Source organism: Phalacrocorax aristotelis, chromosome 9 (assembly GCF_949628215.1).
Source record: "Phalacrocorax aristotelis chromosome 9, bGulAri2.1, whole genome shotgun sequence".
NCBI lineage: Eukaryota > Metazoa > Chordata > Aves > Suliformes > Phalacrocoracidae > Phalacrocorax > Phalacrocorax aristotelis.
The window spans coordinates 7756344-7775108 of record NC_134284.1 but is presented as its reverse complement, the minus strand read 5'-3'; the positions used below and the strand labels follow the sequence as shown (position 1 = coordinate 7775108).

Genomic DNA, 18765 nt, shown 5'->3' with positions numbered 1-18765 from the left:
GTTTACTGAAACAGCAAATTTTGTAAGCTGTGTTTTAGGAGTGCTTCTGTTTTAACTAGGCAGGGTCCATCATATCACAGGCTGCCACAAGATCTGGACAAGAAGTCAGCAGATTTTTCAGGAGTCTACTGTCAGCTGCAAGGTTAAACCTCTTTGGAGAGGAAGCACAGTTTTCTTGGGGATGGATTATTTCAAGCTCCTGGAATGAACTCCCACAGGAAGCAATAAACACCTTAAATGTCACTTTCTTTTCCAAACGCACTTTGACCTTGTTTTTACTAACAAATATAGTATATATAGGGAACTAGAATAACAAAACTGCATTTGACACAGTGAGTCCTTGCTGACTGAAGTATGGGAGGGTGCTCATGTACAACAACTATAATTTAACACCACAATAAATATATTTATTGACTTGGCAAAGTTAGAATTTTATAGTAGTAATGTGGAGTAGCTTACAACACTCAGCTGAGATAATCAAATAACATTATTACTCTTCGATACATGGTCTAGATTATGCATAATTTTTATTGTCATACTTCTAAGGAAAAGACCAATTGCATTTCTTGTATAGATGTGCTGAAAAAATCTAGCTCGGGGAAAAAAACGTTGCTGAAAAATTTACAGTAAGCCAGTAATTCTTATGATCTCACAGTTTGTTAGTAAATGCACAAGTGTTTTCTTTTCACTTTTTGAGTACGTTAGGCCTGATTTTTGAAGACATGTTATTGCTTCACTAGGAGTAGTGGTGTTTTCAGAGGGGACATTTCTAGAGGCAGACACATAAATCTATGAAGAAATTTTGTTACCTCCTCTCAATTCCTGTACGGGCTCTCCAGAGCTATCATTACTGGCAAACTTAATTATGCCATGAGATCCTTTAAAGTACTAAACCACCCCCACCTAATGCAGTTGTTAAAAACTGTATTTTAAGTATGTGACTATAAAACAGTTAAGAGCTGTTCTGTGAGTATGACTTTGTTTCTTCCCAGACATAACATTCAAAGCAGTTACAATAAAAAGTGCAGAAGAAGATTATTAAAGATTTTACAGTTTTACAGTTTGAAACTGCGACTATGTAGGCAAGCAATTTTCTCTTAACCTTAAGAGAAAAGCTAAATTACTGTATCAGAAACTTGTAGTGAAGGTAGCTTCAAGTACATCTTTGGACCATCAAGCAAAGACTCCACAAATCTAAGTACATGTATAATGACTTTGGTAAAATAAAAGGGTAAAAACTAGAAGTAGTAGTTCTCTTGCAGTAAGAGTATTTGTCTGTGGTCCTAAAAGACAGTTTTGTCCTTTTCAATTTTGTTAAATAAGGATAGTCTGGCTTTCAATAACACATCTCCTAAAGACAGACTCGGCCTTTTCTTCAAGCTATTGCTTTTTTTACTGTAACAGAAACTATATGTAAGGACTTGAAAATGCTATGCTTTTCAGCCAGCTCTGTCATATACCATAGCTAATACTGCATTTAGAATACAGTAATGTGAAACTGACCCCCACCAAAAATATAGCAGGTTTTAAGGTTTATTTCTGAAATGTTAATATACACCATATTAATGAAACGGGTTTAAGTTTTAACATAATGACAAAATTGTAGATATGAAGATATCTGAATGTTGTAACAATTCTCTGTTGTCACACTGCCATCCAGGTAACGGTGCTTCAGTCTTATTTCTGGCCAAGCTGGGACAGCTAAACATGAAGAGACAGAAAACCATTAGGTTGCTAATCTTATTCTTTCAGTCAAACTAATATCCAGTTCATACAGTATATATTTCTGTCTATGAAATTTGTCTCTTACACCAAAATGATGCTGGTCATAGAGTATTTAATGCATACTCTCAATGGAGAAGATCTGAGGTTCAAATCTTAAAATTTGAATAAATCTCAGAGGGAGAGGTGCAGCCTGCGCGCTCAAGTCGACAAAAAAAGTTAATTAAGCTGACTGAAGAGTTTGAAGCTAAGTACCCTTTATCTCCTTCAAGTGCAATAAAATTAATTTAGTTCTTTAAAATGTAGTTTTGAGTAACAATTTATTCTCATTTTAGTAGGAAGTAAAAGCATAGGTGGTGACAGCTACTGAAGGCCTGTTATTTACTGACCACCGTGAATAATTTTTATTTTGCATTTGTATTGGAATGAGGCACAGAGAAGTAATGGTGATGATAATATTTTTAAGAGCACTGAAAGATTGATTTTAGTATAGGTATGGACAACACCTAGCTCCCACTTAGGCCAGTATTATAAATAGCAATATTTAGGACAAAGGTTTAAAAGATCACAGCTGAACAGCAGTGTTTTAACTTGTCGAAGTTGCTAGGATAGCCTGGAAAGACTATCTACTGTTTGTGAAAGTATCGAGAACTGAGGTTTTTTCAATAGGATTTATGTTAAGACAAGTATTATGAACTTGTTCACCTGCATTCCCTGTGATGTCACATTGACAATACAGACTCTCAAAAGTTAATGAAAAGTAATGACTCCAAACACCCGTTTCAATGAATTGACAATAGATAACAAGAACATGCATTAATCTTTCATAAATCAGTTTGGTTTTTTGTAAAAATCCATGGAGAGATGTCAAGGTAATTAAGTCAACACACAGTTATAGAAGTAATAAATATTACAGAGGTACCTAAAGGTACCTACCTGTTTTATAAACTGTGTAGCATTAAAAAGTTCACTGCAGCCATACAAGACATGTTTGCCTTGTTTACCCTAAAAAAAAGAAGACGGGAAGAAATCTAGTATTTAACAGAGTAGCAGAAGTGGTTTTAACTAATTGTATTAAAAAAAAAAAAGTCTTGATGATGTTGAAGTCCTACACATTTGGCTGGAAAAAGGATAGTTGTTCTACCAGAGAGCAAAAAAACGTGTAATTAGACCAAGGTGGAAAATGGGAGACCAGAGGCAGAAAGTAACTGGAAACACTGGGGCATTTTACACATTTAAACTTACTAGAACATTAAGTTCTCTGATGTATCTACGAAGCTGTGGGGAAACTAACCACCTCACTTGAGCAAACCCTACCCTGTAAAATAACTGGGCACTGTGCTAAAAACAGTAACACCTTATTTACTGTTTCTGTTGTGTTAGAGCCTGAAAAGTTCCATCTGTAAATCATTCCCATATGATGACGACGCTAAAGCCAGCATTTTTTTTGTAAAGGGATTCTGAAACAAAATATTCTGTTGATTTCAGTCTGATGCATAATAAACCAAGTTTTCAGTTTAACAGTATTCGCCTGGCAGTAAGGCTACCAAAGTGCTATATTGGCATTTTGGAAGTGAGAATTAGTTCAATACATAGTTTCAGATCGCTTTTATTTCAGAGTTGGGCTAATAATCCCATGCTTCCTCAAAGTTCAAGCATAGGCTTGAGAAATCTGGTTCACTGATAATTACCTTGCATTTTCCTGTATTAGTTAAGTAAAACCTAACAGGCCTGGCTTTGCTCTAAACTGGGATTTTGACAGATTCCAATTCTAGCAGTATGACTGAACAGCATTTGTTTCTGCCTAGTACAAAATAAAAAAAATTATACAAGTAATTGTGAAATGGGACTGTTGCCTTCTGGGCAGCTCTAAAAGACATTAATGTACACTTCCAGTCTGTCATATATGTTCTTCTAGAAGTGTAACTTTTAAAATGTGTATGCTTTTATTTAAAGTTAATTACTTAGTCCATTCAGATAAAGAGCTAGATTTCCAAATAAGCAGTTTCAACTTGGCTCCAATAATTAACAACCGAAAAAAAAAAAATAACCTCAGTACTCTTCCAAGTCCAGTACTTTTTAATGACCGGAAAACTATGCTGGATTTAAATTTCTTCTTATAAATGATAACGTCTTTCACAGGTGGATTGGAACAGATTATTAAGCAGTACCTTCCTAACCATCTACAAAAGGAAATTAAAGGACATGCTAAATACTTTTCTACAAAACAGTGCACTAGCCTCCTGTCGGAGGCTCCCTATGGCTTGCGATTTTGATGACACACTTTCAGCATGCTGAATTTAACTTGGCCAATATATTTATTTTAAGGCACAATCTGCCTTACTGACATTGTAACTATTTGCTTTTTCGTGATGTGAATTAGTCTGTTATAGCACAGAACTGCAAATAACTGGATTTGAGGGTTCCTCTTAATTCTCCTACAAACACCCCAGAATGTCAAAGCTGAATGAACATTGCTTCCTGTTTTAGAAAGTTTTAAAATACTTTCTCTGTGCTTTCAGAGGCAAACTGGCAAAACAGATAGTGCTTAGAAAAATAAAGCAGTGAATAAAATCTTTGTAGTATCTGCTTTCAAGAACAGAGCTGTTGATTTTTCTCTTTTTATTCTGGAGGAAGACTGACTGAATATCAGAATAATTAATAAGCTACATCTGTTGAAAGAACAGATGCTGGAAGCGTACCACATGGAAAAGCAAATTTTATTGGGTAAGCCTGTAAGAGTCACCTAGGAGAGCCAGACAAGTCTCTGGGGGGTGGCAGGCAGAATTAAGGTGTTCATTAACCTTTCTTTTTTTTTGAAGAGCAAACAGCTAAGTGGAGTAAAGGTGAGGGAGTCTTCCCTCTTGGGAGGTCATCTTCCACTGTTCAAGTGCGCAGTCTGGTTGGAGAAACATACAGCACCGTTCAGTTGTGACAACTGATGGAGAAAACTCTGTCCATGTGTTCCAGAAGAAAAACCATGTCCACTTCTGGCTCTCCAATAAGATCTAACATTATCATTTCTGTAGGTTTCAGTTTCCTCTGTCCGCTCCAGCTGTCTACCAGATGACCTCCTGTTTGACCTCTTACTCCTCCGAAACTCCAGCTTCCTGCCACTTGGAAGGGCTGAGTGTTTAACTTGTCATCGTACAAATGCTCTGTATATGCACCTATATACATATATGTATACACAGCAAAGCTCAGCTCTGTCAGTATGCAGCTACATATCGGAGAAGCACAGTAGCCTCTATAGGATTCGGGGGCTTATTTTAATAGGAAGTAACAAATATACACCACAAATACCCATGCATCTTTGGAATTGATCTAGCAGCTAAAGTGGCTTCGGGTAAACTAAGGAGCAAGCCAAAAGTTTGTCAATGTGCTCTGCTACAGGCAGATGCCCCACTGAACGCTATAATTAGTTATCAAGAATAGTGATAAGTGCTAAGCTGAGCCTAAATAATTTCTTAACTACATTCCTCTTCCTCTCCTTTTCCCTATCCAGACCAGCTCTGTTCTAAAATGTCTGCCTGTTAGAGGGGGAAAACAACTCAGCTCACATGTTCTGACTTAACGTTCTTCAATATTTACCTGGACATAAAATTCTCAGGTGCTTGTTTTGTAGAAGTGTTTTTCAGTTACTAATGCTCCATATTTATTCTTTTGTGTCAAAAGCCTCCATCCAGTCTACCACAGGACAGGATAATCATACCATGAATGAGGTTAAGCTCAGGAAGGAAGAATGGTACGTTGCTGCTCTTAAATAATTTATTACCTACTTCAAAAATGTTATCAAGGTTCCTTATGTAATTTTTTTTTTATTTCTGGAAAGCGCTTGAATCCCACCCCTGCTCCCAAGAACTGTAATGATGTAGTTACTTTTCTCCATCCCAATTTTTGGTATGCATGAGTTTGCTGCTAGGCTGGACAGCTGGAAATAGAAAAACTAAATCTGTTTTACCAGCATTACATAGTTTGTAACATATTTTCTTCTTTGTGCACATGACACCTCTTATGATTTCTACACAGAAGCAAATGATGCAGCATAACAAGAATGAGCTTCTATTAACTCATTAGAAGTTTTCACTAAATGTGGGTAAATAATAACTGCTTAGATATTGATGCCAATCTGATCTTTGCTTTGACAGACAGCATAGTATTTGTACTATGCTGGCTTCTGAAACAACAGACATTATGCTCAAGTAAGGTTGTAAAACAACATACTGCTAGCTGTAGGCCTTGCTCTGAACTGACTTCATGTTGCTAAGTTGCATACAAAAAAAGCACTGAGGTATCTCTTTTGTGAGACTGATGAAAACTAGAGAATTCTGAGCAGTTCCTCACTTTCGAGGCTATGATACGCTATAGCTGCTTTATTTAACAACAGCAAATGAAAACTAGTAACAGGACTCTAAAATAATATGAACAGCCAAACTGACAGCATTTGATGTATCAGTACAGAAGACAGTTAGCTACATCTGCTGACAGTTTTCAACCATGTTAGTGTGTACGAAGACAAAATAAAGCAGAGTGCAGTTTGTTTACTCAATTCAAAAGTGCAACATGAGCAAAAATACCATAAACAGTAACTCCTTGTTGGTCTGAATTAATAATCCACATTTTCTACTGGTTTCTTATGTACTTTTTCCCTAGACTCTGTATTATGATAAGGATAAGTCTAATTTCATAGACTTAATCTTCTCAATACTCAATGTTTCAGAAAACCTGCTAAAACTGGTTTCTATCAGTAAGTTATAGACTATAACTGACAGAAGTGCACATACCTTTATGTAGTCAATAAGATTTTGATATTCAATATAGTTGCCTCCTCCAACCACAAACACTATTGCCTAAAAGGCAATAAACGCACAGTCAGAGTATGCATTCAAATTCTTAACAATTCAATAGTAAAATATATATCAAATCATTAAACCTACAGCAAAAATCATCCTAATCACACTGCAGTCTAATAAGAACTGGATACAGAACCACTAGCTTCCTACCTGAAAGAAGATAATAGAAGAGTTTTAGTAGGATGCAGAATAAGAAGCTGTGAGCTTTTAACGTGTCACTATCTTCTACTAAGAAATATTTGAAACATATGCTGTTTCAACATGTTACTTTTTTGTGCAGAGATGGCTCCAGTGTCCCTGGGAACAGTTAAAATATTTCCATGGATGCTGAAGAAGTAATTTGGGACACAAATAAAATACTTCTCTTATAAAGGAAAACACTTTTTCATTATTTTTCCCCCTCCCACTTCCTACTGGTAATAATCTATAATATTACAGGTAAAGGTCATCAGTATGTTCTGGGCTATGTTTAAAAGAGAACAATTAACGAATAGAAAAAGGAGACTTAATACTTAGATCATTTTTGTTAACATTCACTATCCAAAATTGTTTGACTAGACTGTATGAATTTTATACAGACTTTATGTTACTACTGACATTTTTGCTATGATCATCTGCTAAGCACGTATATGACACCACATGGTATTTTTTTTGTTGAGGAGGATAATTAGGACATTTCAAGAGAAATCTGAGACATTTGTTTATTGCCAAGGCAAAGATTTTGCTTATGAAACTTGGTAGTAAGATCAGATAAGTAAGACTTTTAGTATTTGCAAATATTTATGTTGAAAAATACTGAAAGTTACTGGCATTTGTATAAAATGACATCATTTGTTGTTTTGCTCCTTGTCTTTAAGTGCAGTGACTGTTTAAAATACTGTCACTTAAATTGGTGGCCAACGCTGCTGTTTAAGGCCAGACAAGGGATTAAATCTAGAGAGCATTCTAAAGATCTGGTATAAAAATGGGGGTTTAAAATTGCCGAGTACCCAATTATGATATTAATAAATCCCTGTAATTACCTCCAGAAGAATTTTCTACATTTTTTTCTCCAGTATTAGTTAATGCTTACATAGTGCTTTGAAGATGAAAAGACTTTTTCAGAGAAACAGCTAATTATAATTAATACTAGATATAATTAGTTTAAGTGGTTTTTGCAAACAAGACCTCTCGTTTTCTTAATCATGATCATCAGAAATGACTGGTGCTTCAAGATTTTTAACACATGAACATTGAAAAATAATTTCTATGTGACTTACCTCCTGGAATGGATTTTTATTTCTTGGAACTGAGCTATAAAAAGAAACACAAATCAACTACAACTTCAATTTTGTTAGACCTTAATATAAACATGCCAAATAAGTATCATGTATGCATCATATTTATGGAACACTATATAATATTATATAAAGATAGAACTAGAACAATAGTTGCCTTTCTGCACTCATTCGCCAAGTATTTTATTTAAATGAGTTGTTATGGAAAATCGTTCATTCTACAGGACTGAATGCATGAGTAAATAGCAGTTTTACTTCATCAGTTTTAAGGTTGCTGTCTGAATCATAAGCTTTATGACAACACTTCTTTTACAGCTTAAAAGCTCTAACTGTAGTGCTGCTACTAGGAGCAAATACAGTGAGTAAAAAATTTCATCAGCATTAGCACAGTTCATGACAATTACAGTAATCCTGCCTGCTGGAACCTTAACTAGGCAAGCAAGGCAGTTAGCAAGGCCTGCATATATAGTTACTGGTGCTTCAAAATCCCAGAAACTACTACAGGCAGCAGGTATGTGTTCTGCTGCCAGGTGTCACAGCAACAACATTAGGATTAAAATGATTTAAGGAGGAAGAGGTAAGTTACAGTTTGGGTGGTACAGACTCTTCCTCTCCATTTGAATATACAGTCCCAGCCACGGGGAGGCAGCGAGAGGGGAGAAACCCCCTTTTCTGCATCACCTTGCACCTTCAGGAGGAAGGGAAGAAGCAAAGAGAAAGCTCTGAAGGGTCAGTCTGGCCTCCTGCCCTTTGCGCACATGCTACCACTACCGTCCTGCCCCATACTGACCTGCAACACCAGTCTGCATCTTATGCTCTAACACAGACTAAAAGCACTGCATTATTCTTTTCAACTCACCTTTTCCCTTATTTCAAGAAGTTTTCTCTGAGTGACCAACGATCGACTCAACACAGATTCCAGTATATCATAAAAATAGGTTTTAAGAGGGAATGGCTACCTCTAAGATGTTGTTTTGATCTGTCATAAAAACTACTGACTGCCTGTAAGTAGGACCGTTACCCCAATTCTCTTGTCATTTGAATAGGATATAACAAATCCATATACATTTTGTGTCAACCTTTCAGAGGGCAAGGCCTGTTTATACTTGACGTAGGCTTTACACAGGATATAAAGATACTGTTTTGCTAAGACTGAATTACAGTAATGCAGTTCCTACACGATTTTAAAAATAGCAAGTAGAAATGCCAATATTTCTTAAAACAGAACTGGGTTAGAAAAAAAATTAGTAACTTTTTAATATAATTCCATTAATTATGCTATCTGATATAGTTATTTTAAGCTAGTAATATTCTGTCAAGCCAGCTAACCTATGTTTTTTTTTCTTCTACATAAATACATAGGATTAGACAAACCCCTGTATGGCTATACTAGAGTTTTGCTGTCATGCTCAAATATGATTTGAGGAATATAACTTGAGTTTATGTACAAAACCCAAACAAACCCCAAACCAGAAATTAAAAGTTCTTCCCTGTGACGATTATCACAGCTATATACAATGGCACGCTTATCAACTTCTGTAAATGCATATCTTCACACTGCTTAAAGCAACCTAAGAACTACATACAGTGGGTAAAAACGCACATTTACGTGAGAAAAACCCTTTGACTTTAATCAAACAAATCTTTGCACTTTTGCATAAAATCTTCCAAAAATGCTACAAAAGCATAACAAAACAATGAAAGTTGCAATTAAAGTGAAACATAAAATACCGGCAATTGTCTTTTCTGGTGCTTTCAAAATTTACTTATCTTTGAAATTATATAGTCTGTAATAATACTTTCCAATAAAACATATATTTAATCTGAAATTTGTTTCCTATTACTACTTCTGCTGTCAGGAATATACTTTCCAAATTTCAAGAATAGAGGAAGCAGGGGCAGATTTTAACGCAAATAACTAAAACCAAGTCTGGACCTACTTTATCCATATTCATGCTGTAATAAAACCCTGCACTTAAATGAGCCAATTGTTTTCTCACAGATTCGGTGACAATTATTTTTAGAAGGTATGTTCAAATTAAGTATCTTCTCTGTCTGCGATATTAGAGGTGAATTTATCAGCCACAGTTATTGGTCAAAAATATAAAGCAAAAGATATAAATTTATAAACCTCTAGCATAATTTCCCCTCCTCTCTTTTACTGGCAAAATAAACTACATCCAACTCTCCCTTCACATGCACATGAATATAAAATGTACACCTGCCTATACATGAGCAAATGCAGTCAATTTTTAATGATTCTTTTTTGCAAAGTTATTAACAAATTACTAAAGAAGGGTTGCATTCAAATTAAAATTTTAGCTGTTTAAAAACAAAAAAGAAATTTTGTTGCAGTATCTGATGACTTTTTAACTTAACAGAGAAAAAGCACAAAATTTCAAAGAAACCAAGCAGTACAACTATAAAGAATTCTAACATTTAAAGAATTCTAACATTTATTATTGCTAAATCCTAGTACACATTCCTGTGACGGAACAGATATAAGTATTAGTGGCATGTTCAGTCACTGGAACAAAAGATATTTTTTTTTTCAGTGTTATAAAAATTTGTCCAGTTGATCCAACTACCTGTTGTGAATTCCTTCAACACCAACTGTTATGACTTGGAATTAATGATTAAAATTAATTACTTGTAGTCAGCATGTAAAATAAAACCCGATTTCTTACATTAGCTTTTTCACAGGGTACAAGCAAAACTCCTAGAGGACTCACCTGTCACTGCCTCGTAGCATCTTGGGGTCAAAATACCGGTAGTCATCCGTCTCCTATTAAAAAGTACGTTTTTATCTCAAAAGATTGGAATTTCAGCTTACGAATTTCTGCTTGTATCTATTACATTAAACATCATTCAAACCAATGTAATTTCCTATTTAGCAGTCACATTGTTCAAAATTGATTGTGGTGTCCACTAATATTTATAGTATTTGTACATAACTGAACCAGTACAGAATAAACAACTGTGAGAGCGCTATGAAGGGCGCTACCGAGCTTTGTTCTCCTGGTTCATCTAAAATTCACTATTACACACTTTCCAAAAATCACACTGGTTGCATAATAAATCCCAAAAGAAAGGCAGTATGCAGAGTCAAAAATTAAGGTGTCACCAGCGTTAGAGGAACATCACATGGTTAGTTACAAATGCTAAAATTTTCCAAGTTACAGAGATTTGCTACTGATTTAATTTTCTAAAACAAAACATTTCTATGGTAATGAAGGCTAAATAACAGATAGATGAAAATCTGCTACCCTTTTCATTTCATGATTTATGACTACTATTAAACCAAAATTAAGCTCTATAAATGAGTTCCACAAGAACTTGAAGTCTGACTGGCTAAACTATACAAAAATGTTTTTTCCTTCACACAGAACACTGAGGCACTTTCAATATTTTTGTTGGCAAAAAGCAGAATTTTTGTCAATTTTTACGGGTGAAAAACAAAACTTCTCAGTAACTCCTTCTGACAACTGCTTGGCTTTCTTCTGTTTCTATACTACATTTCAACCAGGTACTGTGAAGTTCAGTTTGTGGATAAACTGCATGCAGGACTACGGCTGATTTCATCTGGGTGCTTACATGCAAGATCTCTGTGTTTAGATGATTCTGTAGAGCAGAAATAATTCTTCTTGAGTAGTAGACAGATTATCTGGGGAATTTATTAGAGCTCACAAAGCATAACTATCTCTAATACTACAAAATATTTAGTATACATGTGGTGGTTACACACACAGAAAATAAATCTATTTGATATTAAGGACTTTTATGTAATTACATAAAATAAGTCTCTTATCCTCAAGTTTGGCTTTTTCAAAAATTTAATTTAGATCTAATTTCACATTGAACCTCTGTAAAATGCTTTTATACGCTCCACCAGGAATTTCAACCGCATTTGTAAAGTCTGCCAGCATTTTTGATTTTGGCAGCCTCATACATAAAGGTGGTGTAGAGACTTTGAAGTAATGAAAGAGCTGGGAATGGATAGATATTGGTAGACTGAAACTGAGAGGTATTTGAGAAGCCTTTAGCTCAGATAAAGAGCTGCGGCTTCCCTGCTTGGTAGAATGAATTACAGATAAATGCCAGAACTAAAATCAGAGTTTTAAAAACAGTATTACAAACATTTCCTCCTGAATGTATTACTGCTGTGTATTTTCACTGTGGGCTTCTGTAAGTAGACACATGAAAAGTGGTAAAGCAATAGAAATGCGTTAAGCTAGCTTTTTGTTGTTGTTGTTTAAATACACCATTCCTGCTGAAATCAGTTCCGAGGGTGCAGGGAAAGAAACCCTACTAGATTTTATTTGCTTTAAGAAACAGCCAACAAAAACAACAGAATAGCAGTTTCCTTACACACAAATGAATTTGTGACCTCCCCAAGCAATTCAAGAATAAAATCTGTACTTTTGACATAATAAATTTAATTTTCAAGTTTTCAAATTAAAATGGGAAAAGATGGAAATATCCTTGACTTTCAGTCTGTGTTTGTTTTTCTGCAGAAGCTAACATGACTGTTTGGACTAAGGAAATCTATTTTTAGAATTTTTTCTTGTAATGCATGAAAGATAATCACACAGTATATCCTAAGCCTGAAAGATACCACATTTACTGAAAGGGATGATATTAAAGGTTTACTTATCAAAGACTGTCCTTACTCGAGAATCAAGCCATTTTGTGGAAGAACCTCCACAATTCTACAGTAAGTGGTGGTCAATTCCATACCTATGGGCTAAAATTTGTATAGACATGACAATGTGATATTTTGTGTGTGTGTGTGTTAGGAATATTTAAGGTTTTAATCAATCTCTAGCAATACCAAACCAAAGCAACTCTGTTATTAGACTTACGAACAAAACATTCCTTTATGAAAACATAATCCCAAAAGCAACTGCTTAAAAACCTGCTTTGACCAATAACTGTTACTATTAAAGAAAAACAACTTCATCAAGAAGAAGTGTAACTATAGTTAAACAATCTAGACAAATCTAAAAAATTACAGGGTGGTATTATTGCCCATAAGAACTGTTCTATCTGTTCCTGCTTCTGAAAAACTTGGAAAACACAGGTTTAGACTCCTTTGTCCTTCCTGGTAGCCTTTTTGCAAGACAAAAGAAGCAGCAGGGCCAAGTAACACACAAAGTGATTCACAGACAACCCTACAGAGTTTTGCACAGCGTATCATTCTGAATAGGTTTAAAATTTCAACTGACAGTATTTGCGAACGTTGGTGGTACAAGTTGTACATTTCGTATATGTACTTTGTTGTTGCATTTCATATTTAGAAAATAATATAAATAATTTTAATAGTTGTTTGACTTCTCAATAATCTGTTCTAATCCTGCATTACAACTTTTGTCTGTATGTACATTTCATACACTGATCACTGTGGTTAGTAAGATTCAATGAACTATGAAGGAGATTTTTTTCTGTGTGGTTAAAAAAATAAAATCTTACGCTCTTTTTCCCCCTCCCTTTGTATTTTTCTTGCAGTGAAACAGTCTTCTATTCTGGGGAACAGAAAAGAGCCTCAGTCATCAGAAGATGAACAGAGGCCACAGTGGTGTATTTCTACACATTTCCCTTTTCCAGATACAATTTCACTTCTGTTGATGGTACAGCAAGACTAAACATATTCCACAATGACTCTCCGGCTTGCTCCTCTTAGCTGAAACTTACTCAAAAAGTTGCTGTCCATTTTCCTGCGGGTTAGGAGGATCATCCTTTAGGGTTTGCCTGGTCTCCTATGACTTGAAAAGCAGGACTCCCTGTTTTGGGCCATGAATTCCAGTCTCTGACACAGCAGTGAAACACAAAGCCTCTGTCTGACAGACTGGCTCAATCTCTGCTTTTTCAAGTGAGAAGATCAATGTTTTCTCCAAACTATCATAGTTTTCTACTAAGTAAAATGTGACAATATTGTCAGCAAAAAAACTCCATATGACTTGTAAACTTTTCCAAATCAATCCCTAAACTTGTAGCTTGAGGAAAGTAGTGTTTATTTAAAAAGAAAAAAAATTATTTCATTTTTCACCTACTTGTAAGTTATATGACGTTTTTAATCTCAGCTTTCTGTATTGTGTTCTGAGTGACCTCTACTGGTTGACTAGATAAAATTAGCCCTGTACATCGTTCGAAGTCTTGCAAACTTGCAAAGTGGGATAACAACCCACTGCCACTGAAAACAGTGTCATTTTCTTTGTTAGGAGAAAGCAAATTTTCTGCTAACAATTGTGTCATGTATTATCTATGAAGTACAGTTTAAGAAAAGACAGGATTACTTGCATGTTGATCATTTCCATATTTTACCACTATTTATCTCCCTTTACATATAGGTAATACCTGAAGGTGAAAGTGGACTAAGAAGAATGTTTTAAATCCACTAACCAGTGTGAGATATTACAATTTTATCTGCCTGACGCTGATGTCATTAAAACAGGAAGACTGATACGATGTGGCAAACATATTAAAGCTTTCTAAATGACTTTTAACAGGTGATTTTTCAGAACAAATTTGTGTGCAGGATGGTTGTATGCAAGAGTTCTGAAGAAACAAAATACATAGTAAGAAAAAAGACTGCTTTGACTATACACTATGTGTAAAAATGACTTAGGGCTCTTTTTAGCTGTAAATTCTAGCAAGTATCTTGACTAGCTAAGATTTAAGTGTTTGAAAAGTTTGTAACTTATGTAAGTCTGAGTAAATTTTCACAGAAACAAGGGGAAAAGAGGACTTTTCTGACACAAAACCAGCTCTGCTTGCAAACTGAAAGACTGCACGAGTACTGAAATGTTTTCCTATAAATAGCAAAGCTTCAAAGGTGTCAGAAACGAAATTTTCTCTAACAAACCTCTCTATAACTACTTTACTTCTGAAATTGCACTCTTTTAAAAAAAATCACCTTGATGCAAGAAAATTCCAGCCCACAGTTTAACTTCTAGAAATTTAGGGGCAACAGAAACTCAGTATAGCACTACAGTAATAGAAGCTCAGAACAGGAAAAGACCTCAAAACCACTAGTTCCAATAAGACATAATAAATTGTCGTTGCATAGAAACTATTTTTACACAAAAAAAATCTTATGAAGTAGTTATGAAAATGATTATACTCTTGAGACACAGCATGATTAGATTTAACTCCATTATCATGAAAAAAAATAGCCACAGCATATTACATATCATGGCCTCAAGATTTCATTTGTTCCACCTTTTTCCATGTGAAGGCAGTTATACTCACAGGGTTTGACTTCATCTCCATAAGGTTGTCCAATATACGTGTGACTGGTAGATTCTGTAAAACATAATGGGAAACTAATGGGATGCTGAAATGCTTACTAAGGATTATTCACAGGGCACACTATTATTTATGAAATAGCTTAAAGAGCATTTGAAATACTACTTTAAACAGTTTTTCTATTTTGTAAAGGTTGAGCATTTTTATCATCACCTAAATTGCCTTTCTGTAGAGAAAATGCAAACATCTGGGGAGCATCTAGCTAGAGGATGAACAGAAAGTGCAAAAAAGTGTGAAGATAGGAACAGGGTTGTATTTAGGTATTACTGATATATGCAGACATCTGATGATGTATGAACTCTTATTAAAAAATACTTTGCAGTTTAGGGAAAGAATTTGAAAGCTGAAAATGAGAATTAAAGGTGTGATGCTAAAAAAGAACTAATGTTGTCAAAGAAATAGGTAAAAAATGCAATCCTGGCAACAAATGTTTAGATGAACTGGAAAGGAATAAACTAGGGTGAGATTCAAGATGACTTTTCCTGATTTAAGATGGGAAATATTAGCTTGGAGAAAAGATCTGAAGTATTAAACAGTCAAACCACTTTAGTTGTAATAAACTGAGGGACAGTTTACATAACAAAAGATTTAGAAATGTGTCTTGTTGACAGAATATATCAAAAAAGCACATTCCAAAGGACGATCTACAAATAACACTGAAAAACACTTAGCAAAAAATCAACGTACATCCCCAAATGACCAAATGAGAAATAAAAAGTTAACTTTAATAGAAATACCACAGATCTACATCAGGCTTAAAAACATGAGGAAGAACAGCATTTTACTTGGTTACCCCAAAACACCTGGAGAAGGAATTAAAAGCCAGAAAAAAAATCCTGAAAACTTTGACATTGTGGCTTCTTACTCACTCAGAACCCAGAACAAAGCAAGCCATTTTGTCAAGGATAAGACTAACTTGTTAAAGCCACACATGTTAAAAGAAATGACAAAATGTTTAACACAAGAAAAACAGGAAGTCTCATTTAAAATATAATTATTATCTATTTTTACAAGTAATGGTTTATCTGAAGATCTCTCTAGAATATAACACACAGGCAAGCTCCATATTTAAAAGTTTCCTCAACTATATTTCAATGCACAGCACTGACTTGTAACTGTGCGATGCAATTTGTATCTAGTTACAGTGGAATTCCCACAGAATTCACTTCATTGACTACTCTAAAAAAGCCAGAGAAACAATTTTTAAAAACTTTTATTTGATAACTGATACTTTTCATGCATAAATTATGCATATAACAGGATGACTGAGCAATGGTAATGATTAGGTTAACTATGTCAAAAAGATGCACATTTAATTAAAGATGAGATTTCATTTTATTTAGTTCTGATATGCTGTATTTCTAAATTCAATTCTGGTTCTTCCACTAATAATGATAATACGACAAACGATATTTTTCTTAGAAATTTTCATGTCAAAGTATTACAAAATTAAGATTTTTAACTGTAAATATTTATTATCATCTGCTGAAAATGTGTATTGAGGAAAACAATGCGTCCTCTACAGGGAAACAGGTTTCTGGGAAGCACAATTCAAAATTTCAGCTACAACGAGTTACACAACCAGTGCCTTTTTTTTATTGTTTTGTTTTCTTTTGCAGGGTGTACACTGGAATTTTCATGCAAGTTATGCTCAGAAATATTTTCTAAAGTTAAGTACATATTAGAAGGTGGCCAAGTCATTATAAACACACTTTGATTTTCAAGATTGTGGTTGCTGTACATACTATACTGATGTGGGAAAACAGGGAATACTTGAATTGTAACCAAACAGAGAATGAACACCTTCAGCCTTGCAATCGCTCTGGAATAAATGCATTTAGCACATGCTGTTCTATGTAAAGACACAAAGGGGTTTTTGTGTTTATGAAGGTCTAGTCTATTTCAAGTATTCCACAGCTGCTCTTCTTATAATGGTGAAATCAGCCTTAATCGCACATATTGGAGTCTAATTCCTTACAAATGGAAGTATTCAAAGAAAATTTGAACATTATTTGTTACTTGTCTACAACTGGAAGCTACAATGTCATAGATATACCCACCAGCAGAGGCTGATGGTTTCTTCTTACTGTCCAACTAATTTGACTAAGAGAGAGGTACTGAAAGTTCTTTTTCTAAATGTTCACAGTCCTCACATGGTAGACTTCATTAGTTTTTAAACTTACTTGTTGCTTCAGTACCAAGTTCTTCACTCCTTCCATCACAAACTGTGATCCTGTATTCATAACACGTGAAAACAGACTGCAAAACAAAATAAAGATGATGAGTAAGACCTTCTTTTAATATGCAGTCTTAAGCTTTATGCTGACATCCAATTCCTATTAAAGTCGATGGGACTTAAGTACCAAGGCATTCAACTTGTCATGAAATATATTCTTCAAACCACACGGCAACCAAGTGTATGGGAATACACCTATAATCTAGCAGTCAGATCCTCACCTATCAACAGAAGTCTTGAGTTCTAGTCTTTAATCCATTGAACAGTTTATTTTACAACTGTGCAAGGATTTGAGTGCTCCTTTCAAGCAGCTGTCCTAATTACCAGAGTTAACAGAGATGCTCAGTGTCTCCAGCCAATCAAACAGTAATTTTCCAAGTGAGACAGCACTGGAACTCTCTCTAACCATACTGTGACACATTTTCCTTATGGCAGTGCATTCCTGAAAGTAAAGGGATTCAAATCCTCTCAAGCATGGAAAGACCCAAGTTCCATATCCTGTACTATGTATGGGACAGATGTACCCTTAGCACAATCATTATCTGTTCATTTCATGTCTTGAAATAAATAACTACACCTTTCAACAAGCAGACAGATACCCAGCCCAGGACATCCTAATGAAAAAGTAGTGTTCTTGCATCCCTGATGGTCTCCAAGCCCTGGACAGAATCAGTTTTGAATACACAGGGATGTTCTTATCTTCTGCCGTTGACCAAATAAGGCTTAAAATGATGGCTGTCATATCCATTTCTTGGTGCTGAATTCTTCTTCTATGAAGGCCTGTACATTTAACGTGTGGGTGTAGATATCACTGTATTAAGTTACTTTGTGGATTAGGTCACAGATCCCTTTATTTTCCTGTGTGTAAATCCTATGCACTGTTAAGAGGAGATGAGTGATTGTAATTGTCTGTAACTTAACACTTTTTACAAATAGGGAAATGTTTTATTCTGGGCCTTGTACGGCAATAATCACACTTTCAGTACTACTAAAATAAGCTAAAAGAACACAAAGGCTTAAGAAACTTAATCAAAAGCATACCCCAAAGGTTTAGGTGTAGTGTTTCCATAGCTGGTTGGAGCAGAAGCCATCTTAGTGAAAGCCCTGTGAAAGCAGGGAGAGAAATCAAATGCTTATCACGTGGCACATACTGCTGTAGAATGTTCCACTCTGGTCATCTGAAAGTGAAAACAACTTCTGCTTCTCAAACTCTTTCAGAAAGTAACTATTTCTTACATGCATCTCTCCTGTCTGTAATTACAATAGTTAAGGAACTGAAAGGAATTAGGTTTTATACTTAAAAGACAAAGACTTTATTTTGATACCATGTAAAACTAGAATAACAGATAGGCAGCACGGCCCTTTGGTATGA

The 18765-nt window shown here is 35.0% G+C and overlaps 1 protein-coding gene across 1 annotated transcript in view; it reads right to left on the bottom strand.

Moving 5' to 3' along the window:
- Window positions 1-385: 385 nt before the first annotated feature.
- Window positions 386-18765, bottom strand: part of SCFD1 (sec1 family domain containing 1) — a 52892-nt gene continuing 34512 nt past the window's right edge. The window contains exons 18-25 of the mRNA XM_075103272.1: window positions 18435-18497; window positions 17341-17416; window positions 15101-15154; window positions 10585-10637; window positions 7835-7868; window positions 6507-6572; window positions 2659-2727; window positions 386-1701 (exon numbers count right to left, since the gene is read on the bottom strand). Coding sequence (XP_074959373.1) covers window positions 1678-1701; window positions 2659-2727; window positions 6507-6572; window positions 7835-7868; window positions 10585-10637; window positions 15101-15154; window positions 17341-17416; window positions 18435-18497 — 439 coding nt within the window. The 3' untranslated portion in view covers window positions 386-1677. The remainder of the gene's footprint in view (window positions 1702-2658; window positions 2728-6506; window positions 6573-7834; window positions 7869-10584; window positions 10638-15100; window positions 15155-17340; window positions 17417-18434; window positions 18498-18765) is intronic.